The sequence below is a fragment of the Cornus florida genome, unplaced genomic scaffold (genome assembly GCF_030987335.1).
Source record: "Cornus florida cultivar Cherokee Brave unplaced genomic scaffold, ASM3098733v1 CherokeeBrave_3.0.0_Hap2_Chr11, whole genome shotgun sequence".
Lineage (NCBI taxonomy): Eukaryota > Viridiplantae > Streptophyta > Magnoliopsida > Cornales > Cornaceae > Cornus > Cornus florida.
The window spans coordinates 119869194-119892591 of record NW_026775581.1 but is presented as its reverse complement, the minus strand read 5'-3'; the positions used below and the strand labels follow the sequence as shown (position 1 = coordinate 119892591).

At 32.0% G+C, this 23398-nt stretch overlaps 1 protein-coding gene and 1 long non-coding RNA gene across 5 annotated transcripts; one reads left to right on the top strand and one right to left on the bottom strand.

The window, feature by feature from the left end:
• Positions 1 to 1092: 1092 nt before the first annotated feature.
• On the bottom strand, positions 1093 to 2688 carry LOC132286787 (alkane hydroxylase MAH1-like). Its single transcript, XM_059789176.1, has one exon. It carries the CDS (start codon positions 2677 to 2679, stop codon positions 1156 to 1158), a length of 1524 nt encoding a protein of 507 aa, XP_059645159.1. The 5' UTR covers positions 2680 to 2688; the 3' UTR covers positions 1093 to 1155.
• Positions 2689 to 19163: 16475 nt separating this feature from the next.
• LOC132285211 (uncharacterized) lies at positions 19164 to 23063 on the top strand. Of its 4 annotated transcripts, XR_009472474.1 has the most exons (7): positions 19179 to 19734; positions 19844 to 19936; positions 21218 to 21290; positions 21457 to 21543; positions 21669 to 21725; positions 22438 to 22523; positions 22862 to 23063. It is a non-coding gene; the product is annotated as an uncharacterized LOC132285211 (long non-coding RNA). The 4 variants fall into 4 exon arrangements; XR_009472473.1 differs by having other exon boundaries at positions 19173 to 19734; positions 21218 to 21543; XR_009472472.1 differs by having other exon boundaries at positions 19164 to 19734; positions 19844 to 21543.
• The last annotated feature ends 335 nt before the right edge of the window (positions 23064 to 23398 follow it).

The window sequence follows — 23398 nt, the reverse complement described above, 5'->3', positions numbered from 1 at the left end:
ATATCGCATGCTGCTATGCATATCAGAGTAATGAATGAGATTACACGGGCGGGTCCAATTGATAATGTTTCCATGTCTAACAATTAGGGATGGGGTTGGGGCGGGAAGTGGTGGATTTATCATTCTCCATCTTTATTTTCGTCTAAATTTGACACTCCCTCGTCCCGTCCCGTTTTAGAAGATAGGAATGAGTAGGGTTTATTTAGAAGTGTATATATAATATGATATATATATAATATGATATAATATGTTAAATTGGTAAGTACAATAATAAGGCAGGGGCTAATAGGAGTAATTCCATATGTACTTAGGGCGGGGATTTCCCTTTTCAAATTTGACCAATTTTTTTTCCCAACCCTCATTTAAATAAACGGTTCTCCAAATCCGCTTTAAACGGGGCGGGAACGGGGCGGTTTCCCACGGGTTGGAATAAATTGTGATCCTAACAATGGGGTACACTTTTACCATGTTTAATATTATCTCATTTATATTCCAAGATACTCACAAAAAGTTGCTGTAAATTTTTAAGAATTACTTTTGATTAATTATTTATACAAAATACAAGCAAGTAAAGGGGTACACTTCCTAATTTATTGTATAGATGATCAATTAAAATGATTTTCCTACATAGTCTGTTAACTTCTTAGTTACTAGCTTTGACAAGATTTACATGTGTGTCTCAAAAGAATAGTACTGTTATCCAATCTTAAAATTTAGGCAAGTAAAAATAATCAACAGATAAATACATTAATTTGAAGAGTTGCAATATAACTTAACCCAACAACATTGTATGTAAGTGAAAAAATGCAATCAAATACGTCAAACTTTCAAAAACTATATGATTTTTCAAATCTGACTTCTATTTCCTAGTTATTTTCCCTTGCTTTGATTAGTTGGTTTATTTCGTCATATTAAGAAGCAATATTCTTATCAAAGTATTAGCAAATTGAAAAATGTTGCAGCAAACAAATATTGATCCACACCAACCCAATCGACAATTTATGATGCATTTAATTTAAAGCAACCCATTATATCTATATTATTTATATTATATGATATGTGACAAAAGGTTGCTCTGTTTCATACAAGAAAATGAGAAATTGGTCACAAGCAAAGACCAAAACACCATAGTGGCAACCAAGTAGAGTCAGTACTTCAGGACCATCTCTTGATGACCTTAACCTTCAAGCCATGCTTCATGTACAGAATGATGGAAACATTAGGAGACACAGGGTGTCCTTTGACCACTTGAACATGGTAATTGTGGATCACAGTGGCTGCAACAACCTTCATCTGAGTGAATGCCACTTCCTTCCCAATACAAGTCCTAGGCCCTGCATTGAATGACAGGAACTTGTATGATGGCTCGTGCTTGATCGTTCCGCGGCCTGTGATCCATCTCTCCGGCTTAAACTCCAAGCAATCATCCCCCCAAATCGATTTAGCCCTTCCCATCGCGTACAGCGAAAACACTATCTTCATCCCTGGATGAACTTTGTGGCCACTAGGTAGGATGTCTGGCTCAAGTGGCTCCTTGTGCTGGAATGGAACTGGTGGATACAGCCTCAAAGCTTCAGACAATGCAGCATGAAGATAAACCAACTTGTTGGTCTCTTCAGCGTCGAAAAGCCTCCATTTTTCAGCCTCATTTTCTGGTATGGTGCTATTGAGTTCCTCTCTGATTTTGGACTCCACACTTGGGTTTTTTGACACAACCCAAAAGAACCAAGTGAGGGCTGAGCTAGTTGTGTCACGTCCTGCGATCATGAAATTCAGAATGGTGTCTCTCAAGAACTTGTCGTCGCGGTTAAGTCCCATGTCTTCACGATCTTCATTGATGTAGGATGTCAAGAGATCAACACCCTCTTCGTCTTCTTTCGATTTGGTTACTTTTCCGCTAAGCTCTTCGCGCTTCATTGATATGTACTTGGCTATGACATTGTCTAGAGTTTCCCAGGCCTTAATGAGCTTCTTCTCTTGTCCAATTCCGAGCCATTTTTCCAGCTTCCGTATGAATTCAGGGACAACATGTCGAATAAGTATGACCTCCTCGGCATCATCCAAGGCTTTGGAGAAAGGAACATGAGGGAGGTCGAGGGAGAGGCAACCGGGATCATAGCCGGTGACAAAGGTGCAAGTGGTGTCAAATGTGAGCCTCTGTAGCAAGTCCTGCAAGTCCACAGTTAGGCCTTGCTTGGAGGCATGTTCAAGGACAGGGATAAGTCCGTTGGCCACCTTATCCCGGCTGGTTTTCACCAAGAACCGGTTGAACCGGTGGTGATTGATCATCATCCGAGCAAGCTTCCTCTGGTTCCTCCACAAATCGGAGTCAGCATTGAAAATCCCATCTCCCAAAACATCGAAAATCTTCATGAACTCGGGGCCTTTTGGGAAGTTTGAGAAGTTGGCACTCATGATATAGTGCACATTGGCAGGATCAACAGTGCCCACCATGTCCATGTTAGCAAACCAAGGCCCTTTGAAGTAAAAGGTAGCCTTGGATGGATCTAGGATCTCGGCGCACCATTCGTGAATCCGGTGAATTTGGAGGAGAATACCGGGTAACATTCCGAACACCGGCCAGTTCCATAAGGGGGAACCATCGTTGTGGCCTAAAATCCAGAAATAGGTGAAGCATACGACTGCTAAGAACACTTCAAGATAGCCTAGTGAAGCCATGTCTATGCTGTGAAATTGTGAATGGATTGCTAAGTTTGTATGTATAGTGCATATATATATATATATATATATATAGCTGTGACCGAGGTAAATTTTAGAGGTTAAATTCAGCGTAAAAGACTCTTATCCTGTATTGATTTATAGGTTATCCATAATTAATGATGAAATCCATACTTTTCATACAATACTAGTAAAAGAGTAATGCTGCTTAAACAAAAATGCTAAGCCAGCTCAATAATACCAAAAATGAATAGATTTATTCACTTTATATCTCTTTCAGGCTTTTGGTAACTATTCTCAACTTACTGTATATTGAAAACGATGTTATCTGATCAAGATTTATTGACCATATTTCTTTTGAAAAAAATAATTTTTTAAGTTAATAGTCAGGTTCAATTAATTTAAATTATTGACTTGACTATTTGCTTTCAATAACATTGCTCTCCTTTCAATAATTTTGATGATTTGGTTGGTGATTTGGTTTAAATTTTTGTTTTGAAAAGCATTTTCTAATTAAAAAGTTGCATGCTTAACCATAAATTTTGTTTTAAAAAAATTTTGGCTTTTGAAAACTACCTTTTAAAAATAATTGTGTCATATCTAAGTGAAATGCGACAAATTACAACACTACTATAGCAAATGATGTTAAAGCAAAAAATCCGAGGGCAGTGACAGAGACTAAACGTTCAGAAATCACAATATCATTTACCAAAGAGAGCCTTGGGAGGTCCTCATGTATATATATATATATATATACTATTATTAAATGTGCAAATAATTTAGTGTTTTAGTATTTTAATATTTATTTAATTATATTAAAAAATAGATATAAAAAGAATAGTTATTTTTTAGGATAATTATCACAATATAACCAGTCTGCCCCAATTATGATTATGTCATTATTAAGAGAGTACATATGTTATCATCCTATTAATCCAAGAAGCCTATAAATAGAGGTATGGGGGTCCTATTAATCCAAGAAGCCTATAAATAAAGATATGGGGGAAGGAGAAAGGGGTATAGAAATTGTGAATTCTAGAAATCCAGAATTTCAGAGTAAAATACAGAATTTCAGTAGTTATTTATTTATATAAAAAAATATTTATTAATTGATATAAAAAGAGTTTTTACTTATACAATTATTAAATATGCAAAGTGTTTCAGTATTTATTTATTTATATAAAAAAATATTTATTAATTGATATGAAAAAAGTTTTTATAATAATAAATAAATAAATAAAATTATATAAAACTCTAAAATCTAACTAATCCATCACAAATTACCAATTTTATTTTCAATAAAACTCTATCACAGTAGATAAAGATATATTTAAAAAGTTTTTACAAAACTCTAACACAAATTTTTAATTAGACAGGTATTATTAATATAAACTATTATTTATTAATTGATATCAAAAGAGGTTTTAAAAGAGTTTATATAAAATTCTAACACAAATTATCTATTTATCTATTTATTATGACTTTTTAAATAAAAGGAAATCTATTTATCTATTTATTATGAGTTTTTTTTTTCAGTATTTATTTATTTATATTACAAAATAGATATAAAAAGAATAGTTATTTTTTATGGATAATTATCACAATATAACCAACCCGGCCTAATTATGATTATGTCATTATCAGGAGAAGACACATGTCATCTTCCTATTAATCCAAGAAACTTATAAATAGAGATATGGAGGAAGGAAGAATGGTACAAAAATTGATAATTCTAGAAATTCAGAATTGCAGAGTAAAATACACAAGCTTGCCAAAGATTGTCTGTATTTATTTATTTATAAAAAAAAAATATTTTTAGTATTTATTTATTTATATTAAAAAAATATTTATTAATTGAAATGAAAAAAGTTTTTATAAAAAAAAAAAAATCTATAAAACTCTAAAATCTAACTAATCTATCACAAATTAGCTATTTTATTTTCAATAAAACTCTATCACAGTATACAAAGATATACTTAAAGATTTCTATAAAACTATAATACAAATTACATATTAATTTATTTATTATGAGTTTTTTAATAACAGGAAATCTAATTACACAAGTATTATTAATATAAACTATTTTTTATTAATTGATATAAAAAGAGGTTTTAAAAGAATTTATATAAAAGTCTAATACAAATTACCTATTTATGTATTTATTATGACTTTTTTAATAAAATGAAATCTATTTATCTATTTATTATGAGTTTTTTAATAAAAAAAATAGTTTTTATAAATTAAAAAAAAAAACTCTATAAACTCTAAAATCTAACTAATAAATTTTAAATTAACCTAATTATTTATTTATTCTTACGAATTTTTAATTAAAAAATATCTAATTAGACAAGAATTCTTAATATAAAAAATATTTATTAATTGATATGTAAAATAAAATAATTTTTCTTAAACTCTACCACAAATTAGCTTTTATTATAAGTTTCTTAATAAAATTAAATCTAATTATACAAGGATATATTTATAAAAAATAAAATAATTTATAGAAAACTATATCATAAATTACCTATTTTATTTTCAAAAAAATGTTACCACACTAGACAAAGATATATTTAGAGAATTTCTATAAAACTTTTATACAAATTACGTATTTATCTATTTATTATGAGTTTTTTAATAAAAGAAAATCTATTTTTCTATTTAATATGAATTTTTTAACAAAAAATATTTCTTAATTGATACGGATATAATTCGATGTTTTATTTAATGAATTTTTGAAAAATTCAAAAAAAAATTACAATATTTATTTATTTATATAAAAAAATATTTATTAATTGATATAAAAAGAATTTTTATCTATACAATTATTAAATGTGTAAAGAGTTTCTGTATTTTAATTGATATGAAAAGAGTTTTATGTTGAAAAAAAAAAATCTAAAATCTAACTAATAAAATTTAAATTAAAATATTTGTCAATTTATTTAATGAATTTTTTGGTAAAAGGAAATCTAATTAGAGAAGGATTATTAATATAAAAAATATTTATTAATTGATATATAAAATAAAATAATTTTTCTAAAACTCTACCTCGAATTAGCTTTTATTATGAGTTTCTAAATAAAATTAAATCTAATTAGACAAGGATATATTTAAATAAAATAAAATAATTTCTATAAAACTTTATCACAAATTACCTATTTTATTTTCAATAAAATTCTATCACACTAGACAAAGATATATTTAAAGAGTTTTTATAAAATTCTAACACAAATTACCTATTTATCTATTTATTATAAGTTTTTTAATAAAATAAAATCTAATTAGACAAGAATTATTAATATATAAAATTATTTATTAATTGATATAAAAAAAAGGTTTTAAAAGAGTTTCTATAACACTCTAACACAAATTACCTATTTATCTATTTATTATGAGTTTTTTAATAAAAAAATATTTATGAATTGATATAGATATAATTTAATGTTTTATTTAATAAATTGTTGAAAATTAAAAAAAAAATGAAAAAGGAAAATTACAAATATAGAATGTTATTATCTATAAAAATAGTTTGATATTTATCTATTTATTTATTTATTAAAAATATTGAAAATTTGTGTTATCTATTTATTTATTTATTATAAAATATTTATTAAATTACATAAAAAGATATTTATAAAAATAGTTTATATAAAATTCTAAAAATTACCTAATAAAATCAATCAGAGTAAAATCTTATTAATTGATATAAAAAAAATAGTTATTTTTTGGGGATAATTATCATGATATAACGAGCCCGGCCCAGTTATGATTATGTCATTATCCGGAGAGGCACATGTCATCATCCTATTAATCCAATAGTCCTATAAATAAAGGTATGAAGGAAGGAGGAAGGGGTATTAAAATTGAGAATTCTAGAAATACAGACTTTCAGAGTAAAATACAGAAGTATTTATTTATTTATTATATTAAAAAATATTTATTAATTAATATAAAAAGAGTATTTATCTATAAAATAGAAAAACTCTATCAAAGAGTTTGAATATTTATTTATTTATATGAAAAATATTTATTAATTGATATAACGAGACTTTTTATCTATACTATTATTAAATGTGCAAAGAATTTAAGTATTTAAGTATTTATTTATTTATATAAAAAAATATTTATTAATTGATATGAAAAGATATATTTATAAAACTCTATCACATTAGACAAAGATATGTTTAAAGAGTTTTTATTAAACTCTAACACAAATTATCTATTTATCTTTTTATTATTAGTTTTTTAATAAAAGAAAATATATAAAACTAGACAAAAATTATTAATAAAAAAATTTAATAATTGATATAAAAAAATAAAATAATTTTTCTAAAACTCTACCACAATTTACCTTTTTGTGACAACCCAAATTTTTAGAATTTTAAATTATATTTATTTCATGATTTTTAGTTGTCTTATTTAATTTTAAATTGGATATTCATGATTAAGCTATTTGATTTATTTTTGTTGCAATTGAAATTGAATGATACTTAGGTCCTCACTAGTGAGGATTTACATCATCCTCACTAGTGATGTGGATCAATAATAAATCACCATCTATGTGAATTGGTTGTGATTTGGTAAGTGTGTATTTACCCATCATAATAAATCACCATCTCTGTGATGGCATGTTTATTTATTATTAGCCCACATCATTGTGAGGATGGTATAGATCCTTACTAGTGAGGACCTAAGTATTGCTCATTGAAATTATATTGTTTTTCTTGACCTGATGGAAGGAGTAGCGAAATTAGTGGGTAAGGAAAGAAATTGAAATGGTATAAGTGGCGGGTCCCAGAGGTTTAATAGGTGTTTTGGTTTTTGTAGTCATATATATATATAATGGGTGTTTTGGCTTGAAGAAGTAAGATGACAACCGAAGTGGAAGGAGGCAAGATTGAAATGGTGATGATGTTGGCGCGGGCCCCACAAGATTTTGATGGGTTTGATTTTTTAGTTTTGTTGCATTGAGTGTGTGTGTGTGTGTGTATATATATATATATATATTTGTGATATTTGGTATAAGGAAAAGTGGCAGCCGACATTAGAGAAAGAATGAAAAAGTAAGAGATGATGGCGTGGGACCCACTTCGACTTTTGGCCAAATTTTCTTTTGGCTTAGCTTTGTTCACAGGGGTTTTGGTCTGAAAGAAGAAAAGAAAGAAGGAGTAGGTTGATGAAATGATGAGAAAGGAAAAGAAAGAAAAGAAGAAAAAGAGTGGAGGTCTGCCGAAGGTGGGAGGAGAGAGAAAATTGTGATGATGATGCTGTGTACTAGCGGGGCCCACACTGATATTTTTGGGCATTACTTTTTGGTTTTGATTTTTGCACGTGGGTTTTGTTATTAACGGTGGATTTGCCTATATATAATTGTATCAGTTTTGTGATTTTGGAAAGCAAAAAGAGAAAAATTAGAAAGAGTGAGCGAGCCGAAAGCTAAGACAGAGAGAGTTTGAGGACAAAGAGAGGTCCGAGAGTTGCAGAGGAGGCCGAGACATGGTGACTTGGTGTTCATTTATGGAATGATTTACTTTTCATGGTAGGGTTCTCTGTACCTTGAATGGGTCGGAGTAGTTTTGCTTCAAATGGTTTTATTAAATGCATATGTATTTTGTATATATTCACATGTCCATGTATATTTTGTGAAGTTGTTTTGTTAAAACTCTATGAAATTTTTGTTATGGTTTTTCCTACTTGGATTTTTTGTCTCACCAGCCTCCAGTTTCAAGTACCGAAGATGAATGTGGATTACTAGATTTAGGCTTAGGTAGAAAAGTCGGCGTTGCAGGATTTATTTTATTTCTTTGCAGAATTTTTGTGTACATTTGAGAAAATTAATTTTTGTATAAGAAGGCATTTTTTTTAATGAGAGTATTCTGAGTTGTAATACCCCTAATTTCAAAAGGATAGTTCTGGTATTTAATTTATGTTTTAATTGACTTTTTACTTATTTGACTTATTTGTATTATTTGAATTAATTATTTGGTTTACTTGTTTTCTTTGATTTAATAAATTGTTGAATTCTTATACTGATTTAACTTACATTAAATGCTACATTTTTGTAACTGGATTTATTATCTGTTTAATGGTTAATACTGCTTTAATTGTTTTATTTAATTTTGTTGATTTTTAATTGATTTATTTGTAATTGGTTTAATTATTTTAAAGGCAACTTAACTGTTTTAAATTATTAGGATTTTGTTTAATTTCATCGTGTTTTAGTTTGAGCCGACCTATAGGTGGTTTAGGATTAAGGTTAGGGTTTCAACTTAAGCCTATAAATACATATGTATACATCTGCTAAGGGTTTTTGTAAACCCTATTCACCATAGTCACGTACATAGTAATACAGAGAGTTGTGAGGGCAGAGAAACAGAGAAGGAGTAATTTACAGAGAGGGCATAGGAGTGGCAGAAGTTGATAACAACAAGTTGACGTTGCCGGAATTCATAGAGACGATAGTAAGAGTTTTTTATTCAAACTCTCAGAGGCAAGTCTTGTTCTTCTCTATCTCTTTAATCTGTGTTCTGTGCGTGTTTAGGAAGACTCCAGGAATTAAACTGATGCTTAAACAATTTATTTTGCATGTTTAAACTGATAATTAACTTCGTTGAATAGAACTGTTATACTAAAATTCTTTAGGTTTCTGTTAGTTGGTTTCTCCTGTGACATGTTTATTTTTCTTGTTTAATTAAGATCAACGATTTATATGGTTGCCTAGTAATTAATCTAGGACTAAGTTTGACCTCTAGAACAGGTGCTAGGAACAGTATTTAATTGCATCAAATTAATCTGAATTAAATCTGTCGCAGCTTGCTTAAAATTGGTTAACAGAGGAGTTATGATTGTTGCTTTAAAACTTGTGTTCCTACACATGTTAGGATTGGATCTCAGTGGTTTAAACTTATTTAGGACTAAGATTGAACCTAGAATAAGAATTAGAACATACCATAGAGGCTCTGTAATCACCGGAGTTGGAGAAGACGAAGCTGGAACGGGCAACGGCGGTTAGGGGAAAAGAGAGCGGGCTCTCAAATACCTTAGAGCCGGCTCCAAAATTATTTGGAGGTGGCTCCAAGTGTCTTTGAGCCGGCTCTAAGTGGTTTAGAGCCGGCTCCAAAAGAAAAATAGAGCAGGCTCCAAATTTTAGAGCCTGCTCTATCTTAAAACGCACAGAATTGAAGTTTTAGGGACTTTTGGCTGAAATTGGATTTTCTAAAATTATTTAAAGGCTATTGGATATTGTAATTTAATGTTTAAGACTTGTAAAAATGTTGGGAAACATGATTACAGTAGAAATTAAGGACGGAAGTAATCTAAGATTAAAACAATGAACCTGTGGGTGGATGATTTGAAAGTTAATTTCTGTTGTCTACTATTTTTGGAATTTTATTTCTCTGCATGACTTGGATTTATAAATCATGTTTTGCAGCTGTGTTATAAGCATACTGTGGTATAGTTATATGTATGCTTAGTTGGGATCAACTGGTGTTAAAATCTGTTTTATATTGCATCAGTTATGGTACTGTTTGGAGAGGTGGACTGTGTAACAATACTTTATCAATTTAACGGACTGTAATTGGGATTCTAAATCTTATATTGAATGCATAAGTTGGTTATATACATGTTAAACTATATTTATGCTAATTCTGAAGTATGGTTGATAAATACGTATTCCTGTTTTTGTTAACTTCGTTAACTGGAGGATTGTATGTACCGGTATGGGACGGTGACGTACTAGGTATGGACTTGTTCAAACACTAAGTTCTACCTAACTTGGATTAAGGTATGGATTAATTATATTGGTTTAGTCCATCACCTACTTGTGTCATATCAATTGAGAATTGAATGACCTACTATGGTTTCAGGATGAATTTGTTATACATATATCAGACCACTACACAGATGGATGGTATTTTGTATTAGGAGGAGTACGGACTTTATATATATATTATATGGTGCCGTGGTATGAGCTTGAGTCTCATGACCATGGTTAGGGCGCGTATATTGCCTAGGATGGATAACTGGACATATGTGTTGTTCCCTGGTAGGTCTAGGTACTTATGCCCACCTTAGGGTGCGTATTCGCATGTTGCCTTCTATTCAGGCTGAGACAGACCTACTGGACTAGCAAGCGTCCTATAGTGTATACTATATACTTATATGGACTACTCTAGATATTGTTGAGTCTTCCTAGGATGTATCTGCGTATCGGATTACTGTTTGGATTATAGTAGATCAGGACTTGCATTTGGGCCTGACCCACTTCTTTATTTTTCAGGTACTCGTCAGTTTCAGGATTAGAGTTTGGACGTGCAGAGCAGATACAGCTATTCATTCCTTTGATTATGTAGGAATCTTCTCTATGTTAGCTTTGGGTTTTATTTTATTATTTCAGTATCTTTTGGAGAATTTTAATAAGGGGTCCAATGGATGGATTCCCGAGTTGTAAACTTATGGAGTTTTAGATTATCAGGTTTTAAGTATTTAATTATAAAGGATTTTATTTCTAGATTCTTTCAGCTTATTATTTTTATTTCTTATGTTATCTTGTATTTTGTGTTCGGTTACATATTAATTGTTTGGTATCCCTCAGGTTTGGGCTTGGGCCTGATCAACCCGTGTCTCGGATCCGAGGGGTATCACATGAGTGTATTTTGATGTATTCGTATAAATTGAGGATTTTGTTAAAATTTTGTGGTTGTGACAAAATGGTATCAGAGCCTGTACCCAGCCGGAAGTGTGAGTGTAGTAATGATGTAGACGGGTGTGAGTGGGCGAGTGTGTAGTACTGATTAGCTACCACTCGTAATCGGGTGTGTGTGGGCAGATGACATTCACCGGCAGTTATTAGGATGGTTGGTTAGTGTGATTGGGCAGGTAGCCTGGGTTTGTTATTATTTTTTTTTAGTAGGCGGGTGACGCATTGATTAGCTACCACAACAGTTATGAAGTGTGTGGGTGGGTGACTAGCATTGGCAGCTACCATAACGTCCTATATATCACGGTATCTCACATCGCCTGGGGCAAGGATTTATGGATTTTGTTTTGTAGTTATTGGTGTTTTCGAGCATACGAAGACTGTTGGATATGAATTTTGGGAACGGAATTTTTTTTAAGTGGTGGAGATTGTGACAACTCGAATTTTTAGGATTTTAAATTATATTTATTTCATGATTTTTAGTTGTCTTATTTAATTTTAATTGGATATTCATGATTAAGCTATTTGATTTATTTTTGTTGCAATTGAAATTATATTATTTTTCTTGACCTGGTGGAAAGAGTAACGAAATCAGTGGGTAACGAAAGAAATTGAACTGGTATAAGTGGCGGGTCAAGAAAAATAATATAATTTCAATTGCAACAAAAATAAATCAAATAGCTTAAGGTCTGAAGAAGCAAGATGGCAGCCAAAGTGGAAGGAGGAAAGATTGAAATGATGATGATGTTGGCACAGGTCCCATAAGATTTTGAAGGGTTTGGTTTTTTAGTTTTGTTGCATTGAGTGAGTGTATGTGTGTGTGTGTGTGTGTGTATATATATATATATATTTGTGATATTTTGTATAAGGAAAAGTGGCAGTCGACATTAGAGAGAGAATGAAAAAGTAAGTGATGATGGCGTAGGACCCACTTGGACTTTTGGCCAAATTTTCTTTTGGTTTAGCTTTGTTCACGTGGGTTTTGGATTGAAGGAAGAAAAGAAAGAAGGAGTAGGTTGGTGAAATGATGAAAAAAGAAAAGAAAGAAAGGAAGGAAAAGAGTGAAGGTCGGTCGAAGGTGGGAGGAGAGAGAAAATTGTGATGATGATGGTGTGTACTGGCGGGGCCCACACTGATATTTTTGGGCATTACTTTTTGGCTTTGATTTTTACATGTGGGTCTTGTTACTGACGGTGGATTTGCCTATATATAATTATATCAGTTTTGTGACTTTGGAAAACAAACAGAAAGAAAAATTAGAAAAAGTGGTGAGCCAAGAGTTAAGACAAAGATAGTTTGAGGACAAAGAGAGGTTTGAGAATTGCAGAGGAGGCCGAGACATAGTGACTTGGTGTTCATTTGTGGAATGATTTATTTGGGTTCTTTATACCTTGTATGGCTCGGAGTGGTTTTGCTTCAAATGGTTTTATTAAATGCTTTAATTAAATACATATGTATTTTGTATATATTCACATGTCTATGTATATTTTGTGAAGTTATTTTATTAAACCTCCATGAAATTCTTGTTATGGTTTTTCTTACTGGGACTTTTTGTCTCACCATCCTCTAGTTTCAGGTACCGAAGATGAATGTGGATTGCTAGACTCGGGCTTAGGTGGAAAAGTCGGTGTTGCAGGATTTCTTTTATTTATTTACAGAATTTTTGTGTACATTTAAGGAAATTGATTTTTGTATAAAAGAGGGTATTTTTTTAAAATGAGAGTATTCTGGGTGTATTTTGATGTGTTTGTATAAATTAAGGATTTTATTAAAATTTTTGGGTCGTGAGAAAATGGTATCAGAGCCTATACCCAACCGAAAGTGTGAGTGTAATGATGATGTAGGCGGGTGTGAATAGGTGAGCGCGTAGTACTGGTTAGCTATCACTTGTAACCGGGTGTGTGTGGGCGGATGGCGTTCATCGGCAGCTACTGGGATGGTTGGTTATTGTGATTGGGCAGGTAGCCCCGATTTGTTATTATTTTTTTTTAGCGGGTGGGTGATACATCGATAGCTACCACAATGGTTATGGAGTGTGTGGGCGGGTGACTAGCACTGGCAGATACCACAACGTTCTACATATCACGGCATCTCACATCGCCTAGGGTAAGGATTTATGGATTTTGTTTTGTGGTTATTGGTATTTTCGGGTATACGAAGACTGTTGGATCTGAATTTCGATGATGAAATTCTTTTTAAGTGGTGGAGTTTGTGAAACCCAAATTTTTAGGATTTTAAATTATATTTATTTCATGATTTTTAGTTGTCTTATTTAATTTTAAATTGGATATTCATGATTAAGCTATTTGATTTATTTTTGTTGCAGTTGAAATTATATTGTTTTTCTTGACCTAATGGAAGGAGTAGCGAAATTAGTGGGTAAGGAAAGAAATTGACATGATATAAGTGGCAGGTCCCAGAAGTTTAATGGGTGTTTTGGTTTTTGTAGTCATATATATATATATATATATATATATATATATATATATATATATGGTTTGAACAAGCAAGATGGCAGCTGAAGTGGAAGGAGGAAAGATTAAAATGGTGATGATGTTGGCGCGGGTCCCATAAGATTTTGATGGGTTTGATTTTTTAGTTTTGTTGCATTGAGTGTGTGTATGTGTGTGTGTGTGTGTGTATATATATTTGTGATATTTGGTATAAGGAAAAATGGCAGCCGACATTAGAGAGAGAATGAAAAAGTAAGAAATGATGGCGTGAGATCTACTTGGACTTTTGGCCAAATTTTCTTTTGGCTTAGCTTTGTTCACGTGGGTTTTGGTCTGAAAGAAGTAAAGAAAGAAAAAGTAGGTTAGTGAAATGATGAGAAAGGAAAAGAAAGAAAATAAGGAAAAGAGTGGAGGTTAGTTGAAGATGGGAGGGGAGAGAAAATTGTGATGATGATGGTGTGTACTAGTGGGGCCCACACTGATATTTTTGGGCATTACTTTTTGGCTTTGATTTTTGCACGTGGGTTTTGTTACTAACGGTGGATTTGCCTATATATAAGTGTATCAGTTTTGTGACTTTGGGAAGCAAACAGAAAGAAAAATTAGAAAGAGTGAGTGAGCCGAGAGCTAAGACAAAGAGAGGTCCGAGAGTTGCAGAAGAGGCCAAGACATGGTGACTTGGTGTTCATTTGTGAAATGATTTATTTTTCATGGTAGGGTTCTCTATACCTTGAATGGCTCGAAGTAGTTTTGCTTCAAATAGTTTTATTAAATACTTTAATTAAATGCATATGTATTTTGTATATATTCACCTGTCTATGTATATTTTGTGAAGTTGTTCTATTAAACCTCCATGAAATTCTTTTTATGGTTTTACTACTGGGACTTTTTGTCTCACCACCCTCCAGTTTCAGGTACCGAAGTGAACGTGGATTGCTAGATTCGGGCTTAGGTGGAAAAGTCGGTATTGTATGATTTATTTTATTTATTTGCAGAATTTTTGTGTATATTTGAGGAAATTGATTTTTGTATAAATAAGGCATTTTTTTTAATGAGAGTATCCTGGGTGTATTTTGATGTATTTGTATAAATTGAGAATTTTATTAGAATTTTCTAGTCATGACAAAATGGTATCAGAGCCCTTACCCAGCCGGAAGTGTGAGTGTAGTGATGATGTAGACGGGTGTGAGTGGATGAGTGCGTGGTACTGGTTAGTTACCACTCATAGCCGGGTGTATGTGGGCGGAAGGCGTTCACCGGCAGTTACTGGGATAGTTGGTTAGTGTGATTGGGCAGGTAGCCCGGTTTTGTTATTATTATTTTTTTTAGTGGGAGGGTGACGCATCGACTAGTTACCACAACAGTTACGGAGTGTGTGGGCGGGTGACTAGCACTGGCAGCTACCACAACGTCCTACATATCACGGCATCTCACATCGCTTGAGGTAAGGATTTATGGATTTTGTTTCGTGGTTATTGGTGTTTTCGGGTATACGAAGACTGTTGGATCTGAATTTCGGGGACGAAATTCTTTTTAAGTGGTGGAGATTGTGGCAACCTGAATTTTTAGGATTTTAAATTATATTTATTTCATGATTTTTAGTTGTCTTATTTAATTTTAAATTGGATATTCACGATTAAGCTATTTGATTTATTTTTGTTACAATTGAAGTTATATTGTTTTTTTTGACCTGATGGAAGTAGCAACGAAAGTAGTGGGTAAGGAAAGAAATTGAAATGTTATAAGTGGCGGGTCCAGAGGTTTAATGGGTGTTTTGGTTTTTTTAGTCATATATATATATATATATATATGGTCTGAAGAAGCAAGATGGCAGCCAAAGTGGAAGGAGGAAAGATTGAAATGGTGATGATGTTGGCGCGGGTCCCACAAAATTTTGATGGGTTTGATTTTTTAGTTTTGTTGCATTGAGCGTGTGTGTGTGTGTGTATATATATATATATTTGTGATATCTGGTATAAGGAAAGGTGGCTGCTGACATCAGAGCGAGAAAGAAAAAGTAAGTGATGATGGCGTGGGACCCACTTGGATTTTTGGTCAAATTTTCTTTTGGCTTAGCTTTGTTCAAGTGGGTTTTGGTCTGAAAGAAGAAAAGAAAGAAGGAGTAGGTTGGTGAAATAATGAGAAAGGACAAGAAAGAAAAGAAGGAAAAGAGTGGAAGTCGGCGGAAGGTGGGAGAAGAGAGAAGAGAAAATTGTGATGATGATAGTGTGTACTAGTGGGGCCCAGACTGATATTTTTGGGCATTACTTTTTGGCTTTGATTTTTGCACGTGAGTTTTGTTACTTGCGGTGGGTTTGCCTATATATAATTGTATTAGTTTTGTGACTTTGGGAAGCAACCCTAAAGAAAAATTAGATACAGTGAGTAAGCCGAGAGCTAAGACATAGAGAGTTTGAGGACAGAGAGAGGTCCGAGAGTTGCAGAGGAGGCCGAGACATGGTGACTTGGTGTTCATTTGTGGAATGATTTATTTTTCATGGTATGGTTCTCTATACCTTGAATGGTTTGGAGTGGTTTTGTTTCAAATGATTTTATTAAATACTTTAATTAAATGCATATGTATTTTGTATATATTCACCTGTTTATGTATATTTTGTGAAGCTGTTTTATTAAACCTCCATGAAATTGTTGTTATGGTTTTTCCTACTAGGATTTTCTGTCTTACCACCCTCTAGTTTCAGGTACCGAAGATGAATGTGGATTGCTAGATTTGGGCTTAGGTGGAAAAGTCGGTGTTGCAGGATTTATTTTATTTATTTGAAGAAATTTTGTGTATATTTGAGGAAATTGAATTTTGTATGAAAGAGGACATTTTTTTTTTTAATGAGAGTATCTTTGGTGTATTTTGATGTATTTGTATAAATTGAGGATTTTATTAGAATTTTCAAGTTGTGACACTTTTATTATGAGTTTTTTTTAATAAAAGAAAATCTAATTAGACAAGGATATATATATATTTAAAGAAAATAAATAATTTATATAAAATTCTACCACAAATTACCTATTTTTTTTTTTTCAATGAAACTTTATCACATTAGACAAGTATATATTTAAAGAGTTTTTATAAAACTCTAACACAAATTACTTAAACTCTACCACAAATTAACTATTTTATTTTCTTTAAAACTTTATCACATATAATCTGTATTTATCTATTTATTATGAGTTTATTATTAAAAAGAAATCTAATTAGAAAATGATATATTTAATGAAAATAAGATAATTTCTATAAAACTCTATACCTATTTTATTTTCAATAAAGTTCTATCACACTATAAATATTTAAGTACAAATATAAAAACTTAAAAAAATTTATTATTTTACAAAACTCAAACTTTACCACCAATTTCAAAATATTTCAGTATTTATTTATTAATATAAAAAAGTATTTAATAATTAATATAAAAAAGAGTTACCAAAAATTTCAAGGTTTTTTGTAAGGTTTATTGTTACAAGCTTGAAATAAAAAATTAGAAAAAAAAAATATATATGAAATCAAAAATTTTATAAATTACAAAACATTCATCACGTGTATCGCACGTACCTTTTCCTAGTATATATAAATAACTATTCCGTATATTAATCTACTAATATAAGAACATGCACGAACCTATTCAAATTGCCCCCACTGATTTTTTAATTTATTTTTTAGTATTATATGTCTACTATTTTTTTTCTCTCTTTTTTTATTAGATACTTATAAAATTTTAATACTGTTTCAAATGAAATTACAGAAAAACTCCACTATTGTCCTCACTTAATGATTTGAAATTTTTATCTTTGTTATTAATGGACATTCTCTCTTACATAATGTTCCGAGTCTGCTCTTATATAAGAGAATCCAGTAATATATAAGAGAATCCAGTAAAAATCTAAAACGGGAGAAGAAAAAATATATATAATTCCAACTCTCCTCTAATAAAACTTCAATTGAAGTTACCTATGCCATACGTTTTAAACATTTTTAGTTTGTTGAATAAATAAAAGCCCACTAACATTTATCGTATTAGTTACAGAGTCGCTTTCTCTACGTGTCCACGGGTTTGGTGATAGACCAAACCTCAACTGCATCGATGTGCTTCATTTTCTAAATTACTCACCATGTGTCCATGTCCACGAGTTTACGTCTTCAGGTGTGTGATTGCAAATTCTGTTTGATGTGGATGTTCTAACAAATTATCAATTAATTTCTTACCTCTTCATTATTAACAATGAAAAATTAAACCATTGAAACAAATAATTGCTCAAGAACTAGCTAAATAATTAATCATAAAGGATTGGCTTAACTTAAAAAAGACTTGGGTTAGGTATCTTTTAGGTGCAAATAGGTCCGGTGAATTAAGTGGTGTCCAAACACCCCGATAAAATAAAATAAAATAAAATAAAAAAACCTGAATGAATAATTGACTAATTGAAAATTTTCATGTAACCAATTGAACAGTGTCTCTTGAGCCAAACGCTTTTCAATGATGGTGAGTTACACAATTCACACACACACACACACACAGAGACAAAGAATTTGAACTAGTATATGGTTTACCGTTGGCTGTGAAGCGTTTTGCAGTTTGAATTTTTGTTTCTTCCTGCTGGGCCTTTGGGCCGGGTTGTTTTTGTTTGACCCCACTGGCCCTTTTCCATGAGCCTCTTTTGGGCCTTCCCTTGTTTTGTTGGGGCTCTATTCGCTGCAAAATCATACACTTTTGTTCTGGAAAAAAGGTATTGAAAATTTATCTGCTCCCAAGTTCAGAAAACTTTTTATTGAGAATTGATTTATCTGCTCCCAAGTTCCGAAAACTGTTTATTGAGAATTGATGTCAATTCTAAAATCACTACAACAAGTAAGGGTATTTGTGACGGGTATTTGCGAAACTGTCACAAAAAAAAAAGACTTTCTGTTACTCTTTGTAAAAAGTGTCACAAATTATTTATACCAGTTCCAGTCATCAGTCACAAATGACTAATTATTTGTAACAAATTTTATTTATCCGTCACAACTGACCAATTATTTGTAAGAGCTATTATAATCGGTCATAATTTATCAATTATTTATAACAACTACTATAATATGTTATAAATGACAGTTTATTTTTATATATCACAGATGATTAGTTATTTGTAGCAGTTTCTTTTCATGTCTCACAAATGACTAATTATTTGTAACAATATTTATTAATTGTCACAAATCACTTAATTTTTTAATTTAATTTTAATTTTTTAATCTTAGTTGACAATTGAATATAGCTTTTGTTTGAAAAATAATAATAATAATTGTATGACGGAATTCCGTCACAGAAAATTGCAGTCGTGTCTGTCACCATTTTAAATCACGTATCGACTGTCCCTCACTCTGTACCAGCTTAATTCACTCCCTCACTAGTATGTCAACTCACTCACTCACTGAGACTCCCTTATATACCAGTTCGCTCCTCCTCTCTCCTCCACACTCTCTCTCTGTCTCCTCTCCTTCGCGCTATACCAGTTCACTCCTTCTCTCTCCTCCACTATCTCTGTGTCTCCTCTCCTTCGCGCACATATTTACGAAGTCGCAAAACATCTCAAAGCAATTCACAGTTTCATATACACCACTTTTATCGCTTCTTCAATGCCGAAGAATGACCAGATCTCAAACCCTAGAATATCATCATCATTTTATCCCCAATCCAATTCAATTGAATTTAGCAAATCCACTCCATCACCAGATTTCATAGTCTCTCCCAACGCTGATTTGATCTCGCAATCGGAAACCCTAGAATCCATGGCAGGGGCGGCCTATGCTCTCTTCCTTCTTGACATCAAAGGCCGTGTTCTGGTGTGGCGCGACTACCGTTGCGATGTATCAACTGTTCAGGCCGAGAAATTCTCACCGAGCTCATCGAGAAGGAGGTTCGCCTTTTGTCTACTTTTTTGATAAATTATGGTCCAAGTTTGGTTGATTTTGGTGATATATGTGGAATTTGACGTTGATCATGGTTTTCAAAAATTTCGATCCCAGATCAGTAAATTGGATCCAGCCTCTTGGTTGCTGATAAAAGGAAGGAAATTGGATCAAGCCTTTTATGGAATTTTTATCAATTGCACACCAAGAGTAAGTACTGATGCTTGGGTGTAAAAATTCCTCTATAGTCTATGCAATGAAGTTATATATGTACATTGCAAAGTTGAATATTTGCTTATTTGATCAATCTATTTAATTTTACTCTCTTTCCTGTGTCATCATGTCTATAGAGTGAGATAGGTTTGGAGGGAAAACTCAAAGATAAGCTTCCAGTAATCTTGTTTGGTAAAGATTTTAGGACATGAAGAATTTTTCAGGATTTCTCTTGTTTTTGTTTGTCTGTTTGTTTGTTTCTCTGTGTATAATTTTCCTCCAGGTCAGCCAATATGTGTGTGTGTATTTATATATGTATAATACATTTGGATAAGCCTTTAGAATTTTTCATGTTATTGTGCATACAAAAATGATGGTCTTGGGGTTATGTTTTGGTCTTTATCTAAATAACAGATAGGAGGAATGACATTAAGGGTGTAATTTGGACCATTAACCTGAATCCAAATCAATTTTAACACTTATGTGCAATAATTTAGCAAGCGTATCAAAGTCGTCTCTACCCGCAACCCCCTTAACCTCCCCTGGAAGTAATTGAACTACATTTCTATTGCTAGTGTACTACTACATATATGTATGTATAACTCAACTCAACTGAATAAACTTCTCATTTCAACTCTTAAAATTTAGACAACTCGAATGTGACGGTCAATGTAAAGGTAGTGTCCAATCAAATTATATATATATATATATATATATATATATATATATATATATAAATGATACAGCTTCATGAAAACTCAATACTATGTAGGGTTGCCCCATTAAGAATTTGATAGTAGTAGTATGGTTTGTGACTCATGGGGTCAACCTCTTTTAGGGGTCCTCCAATAGTGTCAGAGAGATTATGTGTGAACAGAAGAGAGAGGCACTGTTTGGTATTTGAGAAAAAGTGGATGAAAAGGTTGCAGAAAGTGAACAGGAAGGGTGGAAACAAAACAGCATATCAAATCAAACAACTTTTTAACCTCTGTATTATGAATAATTAGGAGAGATGTTTCATGATACCTAGCATTTTTGCTTTCGCCCTCCCGTAATGTCATGTTTGATTCCTCCAAACCCAAAATAATGTCGTCCTAATGATGTTAAGCTCAGGAATCACAACACTACTCCACATACTCATTTGTTGGATTATGGTCTTTAAATCTGGCCTTGGAAATTGAGGCACTGCTTTGGCTAATGCTATATCTTATTGAATCAATGTGCTATTACTGGCTCTTTATGTCTACTTATCTCCTTCCTGCAACAAAACTTGGATAGGCTTCTCCAACAAGGCCTTCCATGATGTTCCAAAGTTTGTAAGACTTGCAAGTTCTTCAGCTATTATGGTCTGGTAATTCTTAGCTCTCTGTCTCTCTCTCTATATATATTTATATCTTAATTTCACTCTTATATACTATATAACAACTAATTAATATATATCCATATATGTTTTGTTTGCTCGAAATGTTAGTACCCTAATTTAACCTGTTTCATATCTTGTTACTTATAACAAACAGCTTGGAGAACTGGTCATTTGAAATGATGGTTCTCTTGTCTGGTCTCCTTCTGAATCCAAACCTTGGAACATCAGTTTTGTCCATCAGGTAATATTTACATAATTTCACACAAACACACACACATACACAAACACATGCTTGGTAGGAAATTAAAAGAAACAAAATGTCTGTAACACAATATCAGTACTAATCGATTAATGTACATGTATCAGCCTTAATACATGTGCTATGGTTTTCATGATACCCCTTGGACTCAGTGGTGCAGTAAGGTGAGTTGTATGGTACCCTTCTTTTTCCTGATACAAATTTCTACTGTTTTATTTAATACAGAGTTGTTGTTGTTGTTGTTGTTGTTGTTAAAATAAACTTTTTAAAATAAACCTTAGCGTAAGAGTTTCAAATGAATTGGGTGCGGGGCAACCTCAAGCAGCTCGTTTGGCAGTGGGTGTTGCAATATTCATGGTTGTTACAGAAAGCATTTTGGTAGCTGGTATCATGATATTGGGGCATAAAATGTGGGGCTATTGTTATAGTAAGGAAGAAAAGGTTGTGAGATATGTTGGACACAAAGTAAAGAATTAACCAGAGGTGTCTTGTACAACTCATTAATTTTTCAAGCAGAGCTTGAATAATGCATATTACTATACTTGCATTGAGATCCAAGTGGGCAATTATATGCTATATTAGGATCCCAGTGATGTTCACATTGGCCCCCAGTGCTCTATTAAAGCTTCTTCAATGATATGGACCCCTCTGGACTAAATTTTACTGAATCAGAAACATTGTGATTAGATGTAGTTATTTTTTAAATCCTTAAATTTATTGATTATCTATTTTAGCATAGATAGCTTTGTCGTTTCAATCCATTTGGAATATAGAAATGATGATGTTATGGAGATAGAAAACTTTATGCTCAGATTATGTTATTGTGGAAAAAACATAACCTCGGGTTTAATATAATTTTTTCAATCATCCCTACAGGACCTGATGTTTTGAAACCTTTTCAAGAGAGAGGAAACAGAAGCAGAGGAAGAAAAAGAAGCATGTCATTTATCATCATCTGTCAGGTCAATTTTTCTCATTCAATTTTCCGTTGGGAGGAAAGTTTCTTGTTTACTGTAAGTTGGGTGGAAAGTTTGACTTATTTACTCTGAAGTGAAATAGAGGAGGGAAACCGATGTGAGTTCTTGTTTTCATATTTTGGAGTGGCAATCTTGGTTGACTTGGAAACAGGAATTTTTTAGAAAAACATATGGAAACACAATGGCAACAAAAACTGTAGATGACATAAATGCTTTGAAACAGTTTAGAGTTATGTTCTAGTTTATGCTTGGAAACAAAGTAATGTTCTAGTTCATGTTCTAATATTAGAGTTTCATGGTCTAATATTTTATTATTATTGCAGGCAAAAAGGGTGATGGTAGAACATAAAGCAGCATGAAGCATTGGGAAATATTTTAGCTCATTTCTGTGTTGTTTTTGTTCGGAAGAATAATATGAAAATGTATGGTAAAACTTGAATGAAACCGTTTCTATGTTGTAGAAATGAAACTACTTATACACTATATATTCTTTAATATGCGCAGCTGATATTGTTTCTTTACAAATCTTGTTGAGCTATTAGAACATTGAAAAGTTCGGATTGAATGTACTTGTCCTTTAGCTGAACTGATTATAGTACTTTAAATTTGGAGCATCATACAAAAATAAATAAAAATTTACCAGTCACTGTGTATCTCATCTAAATCAAGACGGTATTGAACAAAGAATTCATGCAGAAGTGCCACCAAGTATCCGGAAAATTTTAAAATTAATTCATAATCAATACACCTACAATTGTCACATTACTAATATATTAACAATTAAAGAATGACCATCCGAAAAACAAAAAAACAATCCAATTGAGAGCTAATTAACATACACACATGTACCAAAATCAGAA